General features: G+C 39.0%; 1 protein-coding gene across 4 annotated transcripts in view; it reads left to right on the forward strand.

The window, feature by feature from the left end:
• Positions 1–20,584, forward strand: part of arl15a (ADP-ribosylation factor-like 15a) — a 111,401-nt gene extending 90,817 nt beyond the window's left edge. For all 4 annotated transcript variants that reach the window (XM_037531732.1, XM_037531733.1, XM_037531735.1 and 1 more), the window contains one exon: positions 19,169–20,584. In XM_037531732.1, the coding sequence (XP_037387629.1) occupies positions 19,169–19,321 (153 nt within the window). In that variant the 3' untranslated portion in view covers positions 19,322–20,584. The remainder of the gene's footprint in view (positions 1–19,168) is intronic.
• Positions 20,585–20,982: the final 398 nt, after the last annotated feature.

A 20,982-nucleotide genomic window follows, 5' to 3' on the forward strand; every position in this document is an offset into this window, starting at 1 on the left:
TGACTGGATGTGTTGCACAGGTGGCATCCTATCACGGTACCACGCTGGAGTTCACTGAGCTCCTGAGAGTGACCCATTCTTTCACAAATGTTTGCAGAAGCGGTCTGCATGCCTAGGTACTTGGTTTTATACACCTGTGGCCTTGGAAGTGATTGGAACACCTGAATTCAATGATTTGGATGGGTGATTGAATACCTTTGGCAATATAGTGCATGTACCAACCATAAGAAATGGAATAATATATTTCCTTTAAAAAAGGAGTCCAGTGTTTTTCTGTTTACTATCATACTTTTTCTTTCATTAGTCAAGTTCAGGTTTGTTAGTCAAATATCTCATGTTCAAATCATTTTACTCCATAAAGTAATTATAGCACATTTGTAACCTTTTAGAAGTTAATGACACTTAGCTGTGCTTATTCAACAAAAAATCTAAAGGAAATAGAAATGGTCCCATTTTTTTGTGAATGGTATAGCTTATCATATTACATGCAAAAATTAATGATTCATAGCTTTGATTAAAAAATAGAAATACTAACAAAAACTTACATTAGAATGCTTTCATGAATTGAGTAGAGATTTTTTTTGTGTGGATTTTTTAAATTTTATTTTTATTTTTTTTTATGGGAAATCCGTGACCTGACAGGGTAGGCATGGAATGATGCAACAGCAAAATTTCTCTATTTATAAATACAGGGAATGTCACATTCTACACTGGCTCAGTTCTAATACTGTTCAGACACATTCAAGGTTCTTTTTTCTATTATGTGTTTGTACTGTGTACTTGTGAGTCAAACTTTTTAATTTTGTTTACACTGATAATTAGAGTCATAAAATTATAAGTAGCTAAGCATCATTTTTTAATACTTGTGTTCCTGTTTTACCATGACTTCAGTGAAGTTCTCAACTTAAAGCATGTTAAAGCATGTCTCCAGTTAGAGAGGGTGTAGAATATAGAAAACTCTGGATAAAGAGTCTGTTAACAGGTTGAAAATGCACAAGAATTTATTTTTAGCATTAATTACTGTTAGACTTCTACAACATATGAAGATCCCAGGTCAGGAATTTAAAGACTTTAGTGTCAGAATTCATGGAATGCATGAAGGCTGTTGCTGTACATTTTGTCTGTAAATTAGAAAAGCTATAAAATTAGCTTGTAAAAAGGCTGTGAAAAGTTCCCTGAACAGAATGGCAGTAATAGCTTTTCACTGTAATTATAAGCATATCTGGTTTTAGTTAGGCATGCACCAAATTTTAGAGAAAAAAGTTCAAAAATTGGACATTTGGTTGTCGTCTGAAGGAGAAAAAAGGCTCATAATGTAATTTATGTCTAAATGTCAATTTTAGAATTACCTGTGCTGGTCAGTGCAAACAACACAAAGTTTGAGCAGCATAAAACTAATGGTGGTAATGTTGGCCTGTAGAACTTTTTCACAATTTCTGTGAGAGATGTTAGACAAATGATTTGCGGTCACTGTTCATGCAGATTATGAAGAGGAAGTACAGCACCCAAAAACAACTTCAGTACATGTCTAGTACCACTTAAAAACAGGACATCCTGCTTGATTCTTGAAATTACAAATAAATTCAGAAACAACTGTACCAAAATGTATCGTGTAACAAATAAAATAATGTAATTTGTTGCCTTGGATGACTGCTCTCATAGGACATAGGACAAGATTTTGTAGGTACATACTGTGATCTTTTTATAAGGTTATTTTATGTAAGCTGTTTCTATTTATCATCAGCTCAGTTTTTAAGAGCTGGTTTTATCAATAAGAAAAGTCCTTTTGGTGATTTATACATTTAAAAAAACAGTTTTGGTTTTCAACCAAGAATTTTCATTTTGGTGCATTTTTTTTACATGATTTTAGATGACCACTCTCTACTTCTACCATAGATGTCCCTTCTCAATGAATTGTGCAGTACACTGCTAACATTTTCTATTTGGGGATCCTTTTGGGGAATGGATTTTAGAGTAACAAGGAAATGTCTTGAGTGATATGAAGCCCTCAAGTCTTTATAGGGCTAATGGCAATTTGTTAAAGTTCCCCAGTGATTCAAGTTGACAAGTCTGACCCTGCTTGGCTGATTTTTAACTGTACTTGGTGAACATACCTCATGCCTGCTCCCAGGGAGATGTCAGTCTGGCTGTGCAGACACAATACTGACTTTCCCCCAAAAGAACAGCAAGTTTAACCCAATTAGATCTGGGCTGTTATGGAAATATTTGTAATCAAATTGGCTTGAAAGCAGCTGTTCTATACCAATAGAGAGTAGGTGCATTGCCCAGTGTCTGCTCTTATAGAGGTGATATCCTTGTAAAGAGCACATAAGACAGACATGACTGTATGTTTATATTTAGTCAAAGATCATTTGCAAATGACATCTTAACATCATTTATTAACTAGAATACTACTTAGAAGCTCTTTATTCATTAAATAATGTTTTAAAAAAATATTCATTCAAAAACTAATATAAATCCAAATATTTATAAAAACAAACATTGCTCATAAGTGTGCTTTCATTTAAATGAAATTGAAGCCCCTATTCACAATATATCCTGTAATATTATATGCCTTTGTGACTGCCAAAATATTTTGATGTTATGATCGTTTGTAATTTAGGCCCTTTGGAAGGAATACAAAAGTGGTGAAAGGTGCTATTATGCACTAAAGGACCTCCAAACATTATGGCCTGGAGGTGTTATTCTTTTAATCTAGGAAAACTATCAGACAACAGTTCCCACACACCTTTCATGGCAGTGTGTCAGAGTGGACTTTTGTAACCCTCTGTGCCTACTGAAGTGAGCTAGAGTATCATTGCTGTCACTCCATCCTCCTCTCTTGCATTCTTATCATTATAGCTGGGACACAGAACCCTCTTAATCCTATCCTATGCAATTAAATCAGCCTGAACATGTCTGAAGAAAGCGGAACAAGACATCCTGTCTGTACTAAATCTTAAGGAGATGAGGCAGCTCCCATTTTGTGATGTGACTGAAATATTGTAGTCTATGCTTTTTTACTTAAATAATGTCACCTACAAATTTGTATATTGGCTAAAATGTAAAATGTGTTTCCCTTTAAGTTTGCCTTAACTTTTTCAAATCAGACATTATGGTGAACTCTTTTTGAACCATGCTCATGCCAGGTGTCTACTTTCGTCTGAACCCCCTTGTCTCTGAGGCATGTGGCAAGTTCACTTTCTCTGTAACCCACAGGTTTCTAGTGTAAATAAAAGTCTTTAAATTAAAAATCAAGTGATTGTCCCCTGTACGGAAGTACTTCAAGCAGTAAAGTAACTAGGAATTATTCAATTGCTACCCTTTTATTCAGAAAGAATTATACAATCATGTGTATCTTGTAAATAGTAATAAGTTTTTTTGGTTACTTCTATAGGTGAATGTAAAAGAAAAAGGCAAACAGTTGGTGAACAGTAAGACATAATAATGTCTTGGCAAACAGTAAGACATAATAAAATTTGACACTAGGCATTAAAGTTTTATAGAAATCATGGTCATAGGGTCATAATCTTTAGCTACCAATAAGCATCAATTTGAAAATTTCTCAGTTAAACTCACTGAAATGACTGGAGACGTTTCTATTCTGAGAAACCGTTAAAATGGTTTTTGCACAAGAGTGGGGGGGTTAAATCCTGTTTTCTCAGCTCCCAGCACATTCATATGCACCCGGTGGGGAACATTGAGATTGGCATGTGTTCTGGCCTCAGGGTTTTTCTTTCTCTTGCAGCCACCACAATGTTCCATTTTCAAGTTTCAGTGATCATCTTCAGGAAGGGAAAAGACCTTTTTGGAGCTGAATGCTGCCCAATCAGATGGCTTTGTTCGGTCTGTGTCGTGGTGGCCTCTGGCTCTTGCAGGTTATCGTTTTCTCATCCCAGGCCAGCATAAACAGGCCCTTTTGTCAGGGCCATTTTGAGTAGGGTTGAGTGGCAGGTGGCTTTAGTGGTCCCAGCATGAATCAGAGGCCTTCGTTGTTTTCCTGCTTTAATAGGTTTCCCTTTCTATTGTCAGCACTTTTTTGTGTTAAAGGAGAGCAAAGAAGGTCTGACTCAGGTGGCTCTTACGCTTAATTTCAGTCTAATTTCAGCTCTCTTTTATGCTGACAGTGATGAATGAATGGTGCCCAATAGGAGTTACATATGTAGATGTTTACAATATTGCACAGAGTATGTGGTAAATTATAGTTAATTCTTATTTTTTTTCTTTATTAAATAGTCCTCTTAACTGCTAGTTCAAAGCCCCAAATTGTTCATTTAGTTCAGTACAAAATAGTGAGGAGTAAATACTAAATTAGAAACTAAAGAAGTTGTTGTTGCTTTCCATTGTCTCTGGCACAAACACTCACACACACACACACACACACACACAAATCATACTTGCAAACATTAGCATGCAGCGTGACCTTTCTCATTGTATGGTGTTACTGCCTTGTGATGATCTCACTACCTCTGCAAGGCTGACATCTGATAGGCTAAATTCTTAATATTCTTTGAAATGGACTGGTTGATTCATAGGCTGATTGTTAATGAATGTCCTGTTTCAGCTTGGCACATTCTGAACTTTCAAGCATGAGGTGGTGATAACACAATTACTCATCCCACACCAAAATTCTAAAAAAGCCATGAAAGTTCCGTCAGTCGTCTGGCACATCGTGTGTCATTGTCAGCTGTGACGCGAGTGGACCTCACTGACTCCAACACATCCCTCCCACCAATGGAAAGGGCCAGGTAGGGAGTTGGTAACGCCACTTCTAGGCTTGGCACATCCACAAAGGTTTTTCCTCCACCAATTTTAAGTACGCTAAAAGAGAGGATGGTGACACTGCTTAATATGTGTGACTTATGTAACTGCAAAAGAATGTCTCATATTTACTTTCCATTATTTTTCTGATTTGTTGCTACTATTATATATAGACTTATACAAATCTGTTAGGAGTGTCATGATTCACAGAATTTATAATTCAGTTCCATATGATTTGATGGAAAAATAAGGAGTTCTTGAAAATCTTAGTACTCAGGTTGATTACGTTAATGTTTCTAGTTTAAGTCTATTCAAGCATTCAACGTTGTAAATGTACAGTATTTTATGAAAAATATATAATAATGGTAACAGTAATATTGATTCAGCCTGACCTGCTCTGTTTTCTGAGCAAGAAGTAAAACGAATAAAACGAAGTTTGGTAAAAGTCACTGAGGCATTATTAGCTAGCCACAAGCAAACATTCTAACCTGAGCTAATATTTGCTTATGGGGAATGTGCTTTTCCTCCTTACTCTTGATTTTGAAGTAAAGACAAAGCAGTATTTTCAGACTAGGAAGGATGCTCTCATTTTAGACAGAACACAGTTTAATTTGTATTGTATGCAATGCAGTCTGTTGAATGTACTGAGTAGGCTACGTTATGTTGCATTGTCCAAACAAAAAATATACAGAGGTGTTGTAAAGGATTCCTCTCCATTTATCCATGTCTAAATTCCCGTCATTTTACAGAGAACATTCTAATTATTCCCAGAAAGTCACTCAGGACTTGATATATGTGAATTTGATTGATTAGATTACATTACATGATAAACATATCCAAAGTTCTGGACAAACCTTTGTGACATTATGTAATCTAAAGATGTAATAAGATGTCCTTAATTTTACACAGATATAATGATTCATCCTTCATGATGGTGACATAGGATATGAGGTTTATTTGCCTTGAGTTACTGCCATTGCCTAAATAGGGCCGACTATTTCGAAGTTTGACGTAAATCACTTGCGTCTTTTTTTGTCCATGTGCTTTTCAGCTTATTGATGGTACACAACTCACAAGAGTAAAATTTGGACAAAATTCACATTTCCTAGAAATGTCCGTTTACTATTGTCTACTATTGGCTTATATTGCACCAATAAACGTGACAAGTAACTTATTGGACATTGCTCAGAACTGATGCTTGACTGGAACTGGGGCCCATGTGTTTGGAGTTGACTAATGACTCTTCTTCTGTGCACTGACAGATGGAGTACCTCACAAACAAACAAAAAGGAAACTTACTTGCTGTGTGTGTCTGCACTCAGTTTTTAGGGATATCTTCTCAGTGTCGAGAACAGAAACGAGAGTTGAGAGAGTTGAGAAAAAAATGGATATTGATCCACACAGGATTACTTTGTCCTGGAAGTGTCTCATGGTGACAAACCAAAGCAGGGTGGGCTACTCAGTCACTCAGTTTTATCCACTCCAGATTGTTTTGTGTGTACAGACTGTTTTCCGGGAAGAAAATTGCGTTGATTTTGGGGTGCCATGGGAGAAGGCTCCAAGAACGCTGAGTTGTCATTAGTGCACTAACAACATCTTGGTGACCAAACTTCTTGTTTTACGCAAGCATATTGCTCAGAAATCGCACTTCCCATGAAGAAAGAATGAAGAGCACGTCGGTTTTATACGAAGGCTGAATAGACATTATTTAACCAGTGTCTACGACGTTTCAGAGGCCTGGAACATGCGGCTTTATTCCATCAAGTAATTCAGCAGATGTCAGTGTGCTGTAGTGGAGTGCCTTGTGCTCTGAGGCTGCATTGAACCGTGCTCTAAGATGAGCCTGTAGCCAAGTCAGTCTTTCTCTGTAATTAAGATATTTTCCAAAAAGGTCTTTTGGCAGCCATTTTAGAATGAGGTCATTGTTCAATAACAAAATACTCTTGCATGCGGAGGGCAGCAGCCAATGGGAATTCAGGAAACAATGCATGACTCAATCTAGTCAATCATGTCTATCATGCCATTACTTAGAAGTTTCCCTGATTTCACATTAAAAGGGATGTGTAATGCTATTTTGCTACCATTGCAGACAGGGCTGTACTGAGACAACTGAATGTCCAAGTCTGATTTTGCTTTATAGTTTTGTCACATTTAAGAAATTGCTTTTTTGTGATTTATCAGCACTTGCTGCAAGGTAGGTTTTCTCCAGGTACTCTGAGCTAAAAGGATATGGTGAGGCCAGCAGACATGACGCAATAATACACTGTGATCCTGGGATTTATTTTGGCACTTTATTTTGATGAGGGTTGTTTCAGTTGGAGTTCTTTGAAATATGCTGGATGAAAATACTTCCACAGACTAGAACCTTTCTTGTTCTGTTTATTTCAGCAAAATGTATCCTCCAACATTTTGGATATGACCTTTTTATGCTTAGCATAAATTAGGTTGGTAGAAAGCCACCAAGGAATGGAAAAGTGGTTGTGTTGGATTTTGAGTCCTGTAAGTGTTCTGACCTTGACACTGAACGCCATCTCATATGACCTATCAGATAGCGCCTGTACCTTGGCTTGAGGCTAAAAGCAATGCCACTCACGCCCTCTACCTCACCCAGGCTCTTTTTTCCACCCCATAGGACTAGAAAACTAATGACATATTGAACTGTCTGTGCTGGGGTCAAGTCTTGCAAGTTGCTGCTGACAGTGGAAAATGAGGAGTAGATGACATGAGTAGATGATGCCCTGTTGGCATTCAAGATTCCAACAGCTCAGTAGCCATGCTGTGCCTATCAACTGCAAAGCCAGGTGCTGTTTTATTTATCTTATGTATTATGGGTCAAATTTTAATTTTTTTGCATTTTGCTACCATTTTAAATAAATGCTACCATTTCACTTGCATACAAGTGAAATCCGGCTCACATTTTTCTATCCTAACAGCTTACACTGTTTCTATATTTTTTACAAGGTGTTAGGCTCTTAAATGAAAGCAGTTTTGTTACCACAACTACTGCAAGAGGTGGTGCCAACATCAATTTTCCATGCTACCGCAGCACTGCTGTTCCTTTGATGTTGCATTTAATGAGTAATTTTTAGCTGCTCTTTTCTCAATGATTAGTAGCTTAATGCTGGCTTTATTTTTTCTGGTCATAATCAACTAGGCAGTGTCTTGCTTTGGAAAAGGTTTGCCTAAATATGTAGTTGAATGAAAGACAAATTGATCTCTCTTAACAACTTCTGGCCTTTAGCCATATCTGTGTTTGTTTGTTTTTTTTTTTTTGGAACCACATGACTTTAGGCTTGTTAACAAGGCCATGTAATGTCAGATGTACACTGAGTTTAATACTGCATTGGAGTGTCCTGGTCCCTGCTGTTGGTTCATTACACATTCCTCACTTCAGAAGTGCAAGCTTGCATGTTAAGCAGCACTTGATTAACGGAAACCAGCAAATTTAAGAGGCTGCTTTATACATTTGTGTTGAGGTATCTAAGTATTGTGCTCATGTAGTCAAAGGCTGCTAACAGGCAGGCATTTTGAGTACACATCACCCTTCCTGTTATCCCTAGTAGCAGCTTAAATGAACACAGATTTCCAGATTATTTAAATAGTAGTAAATTATCTACAGATGGCCAAAATCTTTACTTCCTCTACAAGTTATAGAGTATGTACAGATGTTCACACTGTCTGGTGAAACTCAGAAAATTCTTAATAGCATAAGGATTAGGATAAGAATCATACTTAGGATTAGAATTTAGGATCAGGTTTAGTTTTAGGTTTGGGAAATGAGTGTTATGATTGTGGTGATAGCCAAGTTCTTTGTGATTGTTGGTATTGATGATGTTCCTGTGGTCCCAAAATGGCACTTTCTGCCATGACAAGGTTTGAAATTTGTTTCAACAGTGGGCTGTGAGGCAGTTCATTAGTCTGTCAGTATTCTTCACTGACCAGCTGAGCAGTCTGGCAAAAGAAAACTAAAGATGAATTCACACATTCAGTCACTTGAGATTGCTTAAAGAGTAAGCCCATAATCATTGAAATACAAGGACTGATCTAGAATCAATGCCACTTTGTGTGCTTATATTCATAAGGCTCTGACTGGCAAACATCGATCCTAGATAAGAGCTTTGATCAATATCATCTACAGTTTGTGAGCCCACATTTTGTTAAATTTATCACAAGAAGTCTGTTCTCCTACTCCATTGAAGGACAGGCAGACCTTGCTCAAGTATGGCAAGAGCCCTAGCCTGGGTGAGAGAACATGCATTTTGCATGTGGATTGATGGGTCTGTGCTTTGTCTGGCTATCACATTCCTCTTTGGAAGGACTTCAAAAGGGAAGTGACGAGAGAAGTTCCATTGTAACATTGGCAAACCCGGAAAGCCCTCGGCTCTTGTGTTCCTCAGTTGCCAGTTATCACATGGGGAGTGATGCAAGCCCAGGGGATTAGGCCTTTCCCTGGCTGGCTGGCTGGCACACAGCCACACACAGCAGAGCCCAACAGGTCCTCCACCATCCCACAGTGAAGTGAATTATAGCTCTAATCCCAGACACACATGGCAACTTTGAGTGCATAGTTTATGTGATTTGTTTTTAAGAGTCTTCTGTGATTTTGTGTAGGCTAGCTAATAAGACATTCTTTTGACTATTGCATTAACTATTGCAAGGCAGACGGTCTGGGGACTAGTTTTATGAGCTTAAGATGTCTGCATAAAATTGAGATAAAATAAGAAACTATTTTTTTGCGCTAAATTAAACCTATTATGCCCTTTTCAGGAAAGTGCAAGGCGGTCAACCAGTATGTGTTGATTGCCCTTTCGACATCTGAAAGCATGATATGTGAAGCTACTCCAATGTCTTTGTTATTCTTTGTCCTTTTTGTGGGTCTCCCCCCTTGCAAATGATGCCCCCGCCCTTTGTCACACAGGACCACTGGATGGTCAGTCTTAGGGTTGGGTCTACTTGGGTGAGGGGCAGCGGGCAAGCTGTGTGGGCATCCTGCCTGGCTTTTCCCACACGTCTCTGTCAGATGTAGGTGAACCTTGACCCCTTTGAGTCCTCACCGCGGCGGGATGAGACACCATTCAGTCGGCACTTTCTATTCAGCACCGTGCCTCCATTTAAAACCGGGCTCACATTGTGGCCTGCCTCCCTATTGTCTAGCCAGCAGGCGAGGTCAGGAGACTGGCCGCTACAGGCCAGGACTAGACTTCCGAAAGCTCATTCACATCTGACCTGACCCCCCATTCCACTGCTGAGTCATTGGGATCAAACGCTGGGAATCTTGGCTCTCTGCTCTCTTTAGTTATTCTTCAAGTGGAGAAAGCCCATTAGAATAAAATGACAAATTACATTCTTTAGGACAAAATTTGTCTCACTGATGTGTACGGGTGCATTTTAAATGCACATTTTTTGCTGAGTGTTGTAGTTAAAGATTTCAAAAGAATTGCATTTGTTGATCTGTGCATTACAAAAATGGGTCAAAATTCAAAATGTCTGGATTTGGTCATTTTGGTCATAATTTGGGAATTTCTTGGCTATTAGAAGTTAAACAATTGACTGATGTCACATAAAAAAGAATAATATAACTGATAACACATAAAAAGTCATCTGGAAAGCCATACTGATTTAATATTTTTTACTTTTAAGCTGGTTGCTTTTTTTCAAAACCAAAAATCAATAACATAAGTACACAAATAGAAAGTATTTTTAAGATTTATCCGTGGTCTTAAGAAAACTACAAGATTGTTTGAAGCCCCAATGAAGAGGAAGAAGCAAGTTGAGAAATTTAAGTAATTTTTCTCAAAAATGTAACCTGTATGTAACTGGTGTTTTTTATCTTTTATAGAGTTTCTATAGAGTCCAGTATAAGCTGTGTTTTCCTCCTGCTTTTTCTCATGGAACTTAAGCCAATGGCTGTTCACTGATTTTTAAAATAAACATTTCAATCTATAGTAACATGATGGGTCAGTATTAGTTACACATATAGGCTTTAAGCACAATGAATTACATGTACATCAAACATAAAGCTTACTGTTAAAACTCTTTCTGAAGACTTCTATATATTTTAACAGCGTTCTGTATATAACAAATGGGTTTAGTAAATCAGTAATCATTCCATCTGTGTTTAGAAGATGATGAATTATCTCAGCTTCCTAAAGCATTATAACACAAAGATCGTAAGATAGTAGAGGAATTATCAACAGTCTTATAGTTGCATTTGAGAAACTGGACCCAACTTGTCTGGATTTGTTTCATAAGGAATTGTTTAGTAAAAACCTCTGATTGTTCTCCTCCTCTAATTCCCTGCTCTATCAACATTCATGTCCTGAACCTCAAAGCCTCTGTTTTCAATTTAGTTTTTTTTCTCTCTCTCTCTCTCTCTCTCTCTCTCTCTCTCTCTCTCTCTCTCTCTCTCACTCACACACTGTCTCGCTCTCTCTCTTTCTCTTACTCTTGCTCCGTTTTCATTCACCCCCTCTCTCACTCCCAATTTTGTCATGCCCCAAAATGTTCTCAAGAAGGGCACACAAACAGGAATAATATGTGGAATTGTTAATGGGAGCACAGATTTTACGTGGGTGTCTTGGGACGGGGAGTACAGGAAAAGAGCAGGGGGTGCGTTGCATTGGGCTGCAGTGCATGCTTTAAATCTTCTGGAGAAGGTCTCTTTTATTCATGGCCTGCTGTGTGTGCTGAAGCCCACACTGCTGTGCCTCTGTCCTGTGGATCACCTGTCAGATTTGGGAAAGTGAAAAAAAGTGGGGGGCCTGGCTTGGGATCGCAAATGGAGAGTTTTCCCTCCCTCTGTGGGCCCCCACACCCCTGGCCCCACTGTGTGGCCTCCCCACCACCACTACTACACAGGCCTCCTTACACGCATAGGGCCGAGCCGGGAAAGGTTCTTGCGCATTGGTCCCCGACAGTGGCGGAGCAGGCAGGCCGCCAACTCACTCAATTCAAACATTCCAGACCAGATGTTTGCTGTCAGGGAACTCTCTACGGCTCTTTATAAATTAATTTACTGTAAATTTGTGATATGGCAAGACAAACACAGTTTCCCCCATGCATGCTCACAAGCCTCTGTAAAGTTGCAATTGCCCAGGGGTTGTGACTTACTCATTGACCCCTGCTGGTTATTCACCAATCGGATCTAAGTGGATTGATGAAGGACTTCCTCCTCATATTCACAGCTTTTTGATTAGAGGTATGAGATGTTGATGAATCATAAACATTTAGTCATCTTGTGAAAGTATTCTCTCCACTCAAAAAATATCAACATATTCTGGATTACAAATTATACATTTTTTATTGGGTGCTCATATACTCTAACAGAAATTCCAAAGCCAGAGTAATTTATTTCTGTGCAGATATTAAAAAAGAGTAGGTACCACATTTACACTGTCTTCTAGAGTGATTTCTTCTAGTTTACTTCAGTAGATTTTATGTAAGCTGTTTTCATACATTTTTCAGTTGAGTTCAGAATTTAAAGAATTTTTTGAGCCACTCCATTGTTGCATTAGGTTGTGCTTGGGACTGTTGCCCTTTTAACAAGAACTTTCATCCGAACTTCATTTACTTAGCAAGCTAAAGCCTTGCAGTTTTTCCCTTTATTTTGCTTCCTTCGTTTTGACCCAGATGCCCTGATGAAAAGCATCCTCAAATAATGATACTGCTGCCACCGTACTTCACTGTTAGGATGGTATCATTTGAGCATCTTGGTCTCATCTAAACTTAGAATATGCCTTCACACATCTTTGTGTTTTTGTTGGGTCACTCTCATGCTTGCTGGCAGGATTTTCCTAAGAAATGCCTTCTTTCTTGCAACCCTTTCATACAGGTCAGTTTTATGTTTATATTGTGAACTGGTGTACCTTTACTCCATTTTTAGTAACTGAACTGTAGCTCCTTTAGAGTGATTGCTGGCCTGTCTGTGGTTTCTCCTCAAGTCTACCTCTTGGATGCTGAGGTTTTTTCTATACTGTGTCTGGGTGGTGATGCAGCTCCCACTTTATTTTTGACTTTACCTCTTTGTAGTTTGTTATTTATTCTTTGTTCTCACACCTTTTCTTCAGGTTCACAGCCTGACCAGTAATGCTTAAAAACAGGGTGATTTAGAAAATGTGGCTTCCACAGCACAGCTGTGTGAATACTGCTAGCAGCTTATGTCATTCAGTATACAGTATTTTGCCATTGAATGTGTATTTTTAGAGTGTGAGAGTGTGAAATAAAAATATTGAATGGAAAAATCTGTGCATCATTTGTAATCTAGAGAATGCTGCTAACTTCCAAGGGGTTGGAAAAAGTCATAGTATGCTTAGCCTGTACTGATACACATTTTGTAAAGTTGCCTCCACACAAAGCTCATGTGGTTTCTACGTTTTTGTTTCAAGATCTTATGCAGGGTGCTCCAGCTTGCTCATCTTTTCCTGGCAGGTTCACACCGCTTGACACGCTCTTAATTTTTCAGCTTCTTTCTTTCAACTATTTGAACAGTGTGGCCTCAGCTGTATTTATAGAGCCAGCAAAACCTGTTAGTTCACTACAACAGCAGTCGGTGACTTTCGAAGTCATTTGATCTTGTTGAGAGAAAGAAAAAAAAGATAAATAAAAACCTTAAGGGTTGTAAAAATAAAGAAAGAGAGGTCAAGCTCCTTGCTGTCCAAGTGGGAGTATCTTCAAGACATCTTTTATATGCATTTGAAGTCCCTGCCTATATGGAAAGTACATTATCACAGTCCATGGGACTTAAGTGCAATAGCATTGTTCTGAAGGCTTGGAAAGGCCGCTATGAGTGTCCCTCTGCCTCCTGGATGAGATTTATGGTACTCTGGAGGATGACTCTGATCTGGCACTGGTCAGCTAGCTTTAAGCACAGAGTGAGTGGGGAGACGGAACTCTTTGAACCATTTCTTGGGGCCTTTCTTTCTGAGGAGCTGCTCTGCCGTCAGTATGATGCAGGACAGTAAATCTCTGGCCATCGTGGCCAAGTGCTGCCTAAAGTCTTCATTCGCTTGCCCAGTGAGACTCTGGCAAGCATCCAGCAGTGCTTCAGGGCCTATTGATCTTGGCTGGGTCTGCTTGTCTGCTCGCTCCCCTCGCAAGGATGCTGGGAACCTACCTGAAGATGCAGCCAGACTTAACAGACTTAGACCCACTCTTGCTTTGCTCTTCTCCCTTGTCTTCAGACCCAACTTACCCACCTCTCACTGTGCCTTTCCCTCAAGTTGCAATTCAGTTATATCTTTGTTCATTTCTTTCACTGTCGTCCCTCTCCATGTCCCATTTTTTATTGCTGTCCCTGTTCCCTCAATTGATGTAATGAAGTAATTGCATTGGCACTTAACACATTGTGTGCATTGTCTGTCTTCAGTTAGCAAGGGAGTTGTCAGTAATCTCCCAGCTGAGGTGTTAATGTCACATGCCGCCACCAGCGTACTTCACGTGCTGCTAATGCTCAGTTTACAGGTGAAAGGGGCATTAACTCCAATCCCTCTGAAGTCCTTGAATGCTTGTGTAGCTGTTGCTCAAATGAGACTCCGTCTCCAACATTGTGGTATATGTTTTCCCAAAAAGCATGAGCCGTCTGAATTTTAAAAATTCAGAATCTTGCCAAGAACATGAAGATAGGCTCTTTAGGCATAGAGAAAACGAATGAGGCCATCTCAGTTTCATAGTAAGTGCTTCTGGTGTTATCGAGACACATTCTTTTCCCTTGCATGCCATTTCACAGGTCACCGATATCTTCAGGGGGCAACTTGTCAGCTGGAGTAATTGGCTGTCTCTGATATTTGAGAATGCCCCTTTTACACCCAAAGTGAGCATCTATGCTACTCTTTGGCAGGGGACAGCCTGTCTACAGTAACAAGTGCAGAGTGCTGTCTGACCACAGACAAGGACCACAAATCGGCATGCATGTCTGTCTCCTTTAAAACTATATTTGAGTCTTGGTGGACATTCCACTAAAGAAGAAAATAACATACAGGCACCTAGAGAACATTCATGCTTTGTAAAATTATTTTTACTAGAGTTTGGGAAAATTCCATAGCTCATGAAGCGGTCACACAAAAGTTAGATTACATACCATTAGGTATGTCGATCTGATCAGATCTCTGTCGATCTAATTCTGTTGTTTTGTTTTTTTTTGGTTAATTAATTATTTTGCACGCATGCCTCATGGGTATGTAGTCATGCCAACCTGTCAGTCCAAGATTGACATTTAATTATTGGTTTTCGTGTTTCAAATGGATTGGTTTTAATATTAAGCAGATATTTATTTTCAACTGGCTATATGTTAGCACAATCCAATCATCCAGACCCTCGTAACAGCTGGGAGTTATTCAAACACAATGTAACATGAATCTCTTTTTGCTCATTTAACTCTGACTGGTGCTACGAAATGAACCCGTGACTGTTTGCCTGGGCAGGTAACCAGAGTGTTTTTTTTCCGACCTCCAAGGCCGTGTGGAATTTCATCACTGCATCCATTAGAATGGCTTGTAAACTCCTTACAGATGAATTTTCCCCATAGCCATTTATGATTAGGAGTGTTTAGTGGCATATAACAGTGTAAAGGTATGGATGTAATTCACGTTCACGTGCGTTCAAGAGCAGTAGGTCTAGTAGGATTTACTGTAGCTGTCTTGGCCAGATGGCTCCATGAGAATCGTAGTGCAGTTGCTGGCCACTGGCCCACTGGTGCAGCCTTGCTCCATTCAGCTCATGCCACGGTCAGTCCTTCCCAGACAGCCAGTCAAATTATATCAACCGTGCATTCACAGGTTGTGTAATATATCATGCATTCTCTGTAAAGCTCAAGTATGTTCTCTGCACAAGCCAACAAAAGGCAGATAGTTACTTTCTAGCATATACATTTTGACCTAGTATTTTTCAGTTAATTATTCTACAGAATGCACCTTATAAAAGCTTTTGTTTATATTATTTGGTGATGTCAGTTCCATACACACACTGTTTAGAAAGTCTAGAGCAAGCCAGGAAACAGGGGTCAGTCCTGTGAGGTCTGAAATTTATCCTATTGACCCTGCCAACCCAGCTGGTCCTTCTCTGTAAACCATCAGATGTCATATTAGTCTGTTTAGGCCAAGGAGCAGTTAGACACACTCTGCACCCTTTGCTGTCAGTGGTCTAAAGGGGGGCCGTCTCAAGATTAGCCTGCCTCTCAAATGCATGGCAAATGAGCATTTTGTTGCATCAGCTGATTGAAGTCAGCAAGACATGTCTGTTCAGGCCAAGTGGACTTTTGAGATGAGGACCTCTCCACATCTCAATCAGATACGCTTGTTGCCTCTTTCTTGACCACTGCTGTCAGTTTCAAACACCTGCTCTACATTACTGGAATGAGGTTGCTGTTGCATGTTTGTGTACTCATATAAGATGAAGACAAAGTAGGTTATGGGGAGAGATGAGAGAAAGACAGTAGAAGGCAGCAGAGCTTGCCTTGTTATAGTTATTGTTTGACTCATGCTGTCTATTTAACCATTTTGTTATTAATATGTTGAAAGAAGGAAACCTGAAATCCCTCTATAGCTCATATCTACACAGGAGCATGTACAGAGGAAAGAAAGTTGTACCAGGACTGCACTTTGTTCTAGTACTTTTTAGCTCTACATTTTCGTCTCAGTAGGATACTGCAGAAGCAATGAAAATTGTTTCTAGAAATGTACAACACTATACATACACAGAATCAGTGGACAAATGCTGCTTAAGAAGAGCCTCTAAATCTGTGTGCCTTGTTTGACTCAATTGGTTTGCAGAGGTTTTTTTTTTTTGGCTTTCTACTTTATCGCATCTGCTACTGTGCCTATATGCTTCTAGACAGGGCCAGCATAGATTGAGGACAGAGAAACTTTTCAAGCGTTTTTCACAGACGTAAGCCGCTTTCTCTTCTCAGTTAGACCACGCATTGGTCCCAGTGACCTAGAGAAGACTAGACTGGATGACCTAGTGGTCATCCCAGCAGCCATCTGCCACCATCCTGCGAGGCTTACCATGACCGTAGTCTCACGCACACAGGAGTGTACCGAGGAATTAAAGAGGTAATATGTTTTGTGTCCTGGCCCCACTACTTTTAAATTGCTTCAGAATTATACTGTATGCTTGTAAAAAATATAGATTTTTTTTAACATCAAAGTGATAAACTGTGCAGGTGTCATGCATATTCTCAGCAACTTATAACCATCTTGGATCATCAACGATGGTAAGATTAGCTGTAAGAAAAAAATAGCTTTTCTTTACATACATTCTACTCTGTTTACATAAACGTGAGGATGGTGCATCATAGTTTCAGTGCAGACCCTGTATCCTCCAGAAGAGGGCCTGCCACAGACAGACAGACAGACAGACTGGCAGGAAGGCAGGCGGGCAGTCTCATTGCTGGTCTAGGGCAGCTCCTGTTACCGAGACGGATTTGTTAACACTGTTTGGGTCGGCCAGGCCCCAAGGCTAACACCCGTTGAAGTGACTTAATCTGTCATTAAACTCCTGTTACACTACGATCGAGCCACAGCTCAATGCCTCCCAAAGACTCTCCAGGAGGAAAGACGAGACGCAATCTTCCGACTCATTGGAGTGGGTCCTCATGAAAGAGGCAGACACTAATAAATCCCAGCATGGCACAGATAGGTGGCTGCACTGAACTAGAAAAGGCTGAGCAACAGAGTTTATTTAGCACTCTTTATATACACACTGATAAGACATGCAGTGATAAATAGAGACATTATTCCTGGTCATTCCTTTTAAATAGGCATAAAATATTTAAATATATTTTTAAATCAATTTGTTGCTATGCTTTGTCACAAACTTATTGAACATAACTACTGGATTAAGTATAAATAATGATAGCTTACATAGTCCACAGACTGTGTGAATTAAGAATCAGGTACACATTTAAATTGACCATTTTAATCTCAGCCATGTAGTTATTTCAAGCTGTGATATACTCTATGAAACTGTGATAACAGTGATATGGCCCTGTTATACAAAACAACTTCATCTGACCAGGTGCTACAGTCTGAGCCCTTATCTTTGAATGCTCAAAAGGAACATTCTTTAGCAGATTATCTGGTTGGTGTTATTTGGTTAAGGATATCTGATGCTGTCCATTTGTTTGTTCTAAAGAGGGAAAATGATAAGATGGATCAGCATCTAACAGCATATTGTACCTCATCTCAAATGAAAGCAGGTTAAATTCCCATCATTAGAAATGGTTGTACATTCATTTTTCCATTAGTCCTTTGGAAGTCACAGTGACTGCCTGTGATGGCCAAATCATGCTGTAATTCAATATTAATTATTTCTTACTCTTAATTTGGTGTAAGTGTGGACTTTAATATATGCAATTTTTTTGTGTTTGTAAGTAGAAGAGGGGACATTTTATTATGCCTTGAATTTGAGGGTTATTGTTATGTGGAAATAAAAAAACATTCACATCTTTGCCAAGTTTTTGTCATTGCTTGACATTGAGATAAATAGGAAGTACGTCATAAATGCAGACTCAAACCAGTCAATCCAAAATGTAAGTCGATTAAAGCACTTGTAGGGGAGTTAATCATATCAGAATCAGAGAAACCATTTTAATCTATAATTGTTTCATAGCACATCTGGTGTGAGGCAGAGAACGTACTGGTGTTGGAAAACTAAATGAGTTCTTTTCATTCTTTTGGAGGAATGGATCAAAATATACTCTCTTAAATGTATTCTGTGCATCTGTAACAGATGGTTTGGGTTTACTTATGGCGTAATGAAGTGTTGACATATAAAAGTAAATCAAGTATCAAATACCAAGCTAACGCATGATCCTCATAATCATACATTATGCAAAATGTTGATTATGTCGAACGCCATGTTAACCAAATGTGCGTAGTCTCATTGCATACCAGAGCTCAATAGCAGTGTTATTGCTGTCAGATTTTACATCTCTGACGCTCTGACTGATGTTGTCTTAATGGTCTCCTGACAGCTGTTTTTCCTTTCTCTTTGGAAGTGATTATCTGTAGAGGATGGAAAACTAATTGAGGAGGTGTAACGCAGAGCCACCACTTTTTCCAGTCACTAGTTTGAACTTTTCATGCTGCGTATCTCCCATAAAAGATTTATCCTAAGGCCATCAGTCTTGGCATGCTGAACATGACGCAAATCACCAAATAAGTTGAACAAGAGACAATAGTCGTCATGGAGGTAGCATTATTTTTAAAATTAAGGCTTAGCCTTATGCTCAAAAATGAAAAAAAAAAAAAAACTTATGAACTTAAAATATGTCAACATTAATTGTAAATGCATTTATGCTGACTCTACTTTGATTAAATGAAAACAGGTTTTGTGTAAGTTGTGTTACACACACAGAAAAAGAGTTATCAAAACACAGCCAGGGCTGAATGAGTCTCTCTCTTTTTTCCAGATAAAAAAGTACTTTGAACTGGAGCCACTGGCAAGAGGGAAGCGATGGATCCTTGAGGGCAGCACGATAAACAACATGGAGGCGGTGAGGGAAAGCTTCAGTCAGCTCATCAGGCTTTTGGAAGAGAAGGAGCTACGACCTGGCAGGATATGATTCAGTCTTACTTCAAAGATTCAGAGTAAAAATGATTGTCCAGCTAGACAAAACGAAAATTCTTGATGTGTCTGTGGGGGAGTGTTGTTTGACTGGAGGAGTTTGCAGGACTTGTTTATTTTTTACCTCTCCCTCAAAGGTTGTTTTTATATCACTGAAGAGGAGAAATGGACATCAACTCTAAACAACAGCCACATGCAGATGGAGTCATCCTGAATTTTAGGTCAGCTTTCAACTTTTAGTAGCACATGAACCAAAGTTTTTTTGAAAGGAACTTTTTTTTACCTGAAAAACGTGCCATTTGTAAAAAGTGAAGTGTTGAATTTTTACTTTGTAATTAACATAGTAAAAAGTTTCTATTGAGTACGTATGTGTAGTGCAAAGCATCATGACATCATTTGTATGCATCACTTCAGCCACTTTTTTTTATCTTTTCCTTTATTTAAAGTCTTCAGATCAGATCTTCTGGCTAGTGAAATGAGGAAATTATAAGAAGTTCAATACTATATGAGAACATAGCCAAAAGGAAAGTATTTCATTCATTTGTAACTGTTTTAATGTGTGTATTTTTTCTGTATTACAGTATGCACAATGTAATCTTTCATTCATTTGGTAGATCAATACATAAATTTGTAGATGCAAAATGCTGACATACAAGCATGCATTGCTATACTGTTCTCTTAGTGGACTGCATATAGGCTTCTTGAGTTACACTGTTAATTTTGTTGTTTCAAAAGGCGACACACCCTTTTACTAGGGAACGCCAGCCTGTTTCAGGTTTGGGCTGGAATACAAACTATCAATCAGTGGCCACAACAGCTGCATTTGACAAGTCCCTGTCCACTAGTCTAATGCTTTCCAAGTGTGTACGGAGACCCCTCCCCGTCTGCCACCTCGTTTCCTGGCCCGCCACTCTCCGCGCCCTCACCCAATGCTTCTCGGCCGTATTATCCAGATTCCTCCCTGCAAATTTAGATTCCTGCCTCCGTACCTCTGCGATGTGTGATATTTTATGTCTCACAGGTGTCTTGCAGGACCCCTTTATAGACTTGTGTCAGAGCTGTTGAGACCTGTATATCTTCATTTGAGTACAGGCATGCTGGGTAGGATATTATCAGCTTTCCTTTATATTGTCCTTGTCAGTTTTTCTTGATAATTTTATTTTGAAAAGCACATTACTATTGGTGTTATTCTGCTGACATATTTTTCTACACAGCACTGTACAAAAGTCCCCACCACCCCTCCATTATTTAATTTCCAGTCAAAGTGGTCAAGTTATTCATTTTTAGGAGATGAGATTCTGAGGAGATTAGACATAAAATAATCCACTTGTATAAGAAAGGAGAAAGGCAAAGGAAAAAAGTGCAAAAACAGGAGTTTTCAAAACTTCAAAAATCTTAAAAAGATATAGAAAAAATGGGATCATGCAAGACCTGGTAGACTGTCAGATAAACAGAGCTAAAAGTTTTTGTTATTAAGAGATTAAGAGGGGATAATTAGGCTCCACTCTTTCTTAAGATCTTGAAAAATCCACAAGGGTTTCTGTCCATCCTTTCAAGACAACGTTGCAAGTCAGAAAGGATGTGTAGCTGTCAAGAAGCTATTACTGAGAAAAGAAATAAACAAAAATGAAAATCTGCATATCAACCAAAGAAGCTGCT

The sequence above is a fragment of the Pygocentrus nattereri genome, chromosome 20 (genome assembly GCF_015220715.1).
Source record: "Pygocentrus nattereri isolate fPygNat1 chromosome 20, fPygNat1.pri, whole genome shotgun sequence".
NCBI classification, from domain to species: domain Eukaryota; kingdom Metazoa; phylum Chordata; class Actinopteri; order Characiformes; family Serrasalmidae; genus Pygocentrus; species Pygocentrus nattereri.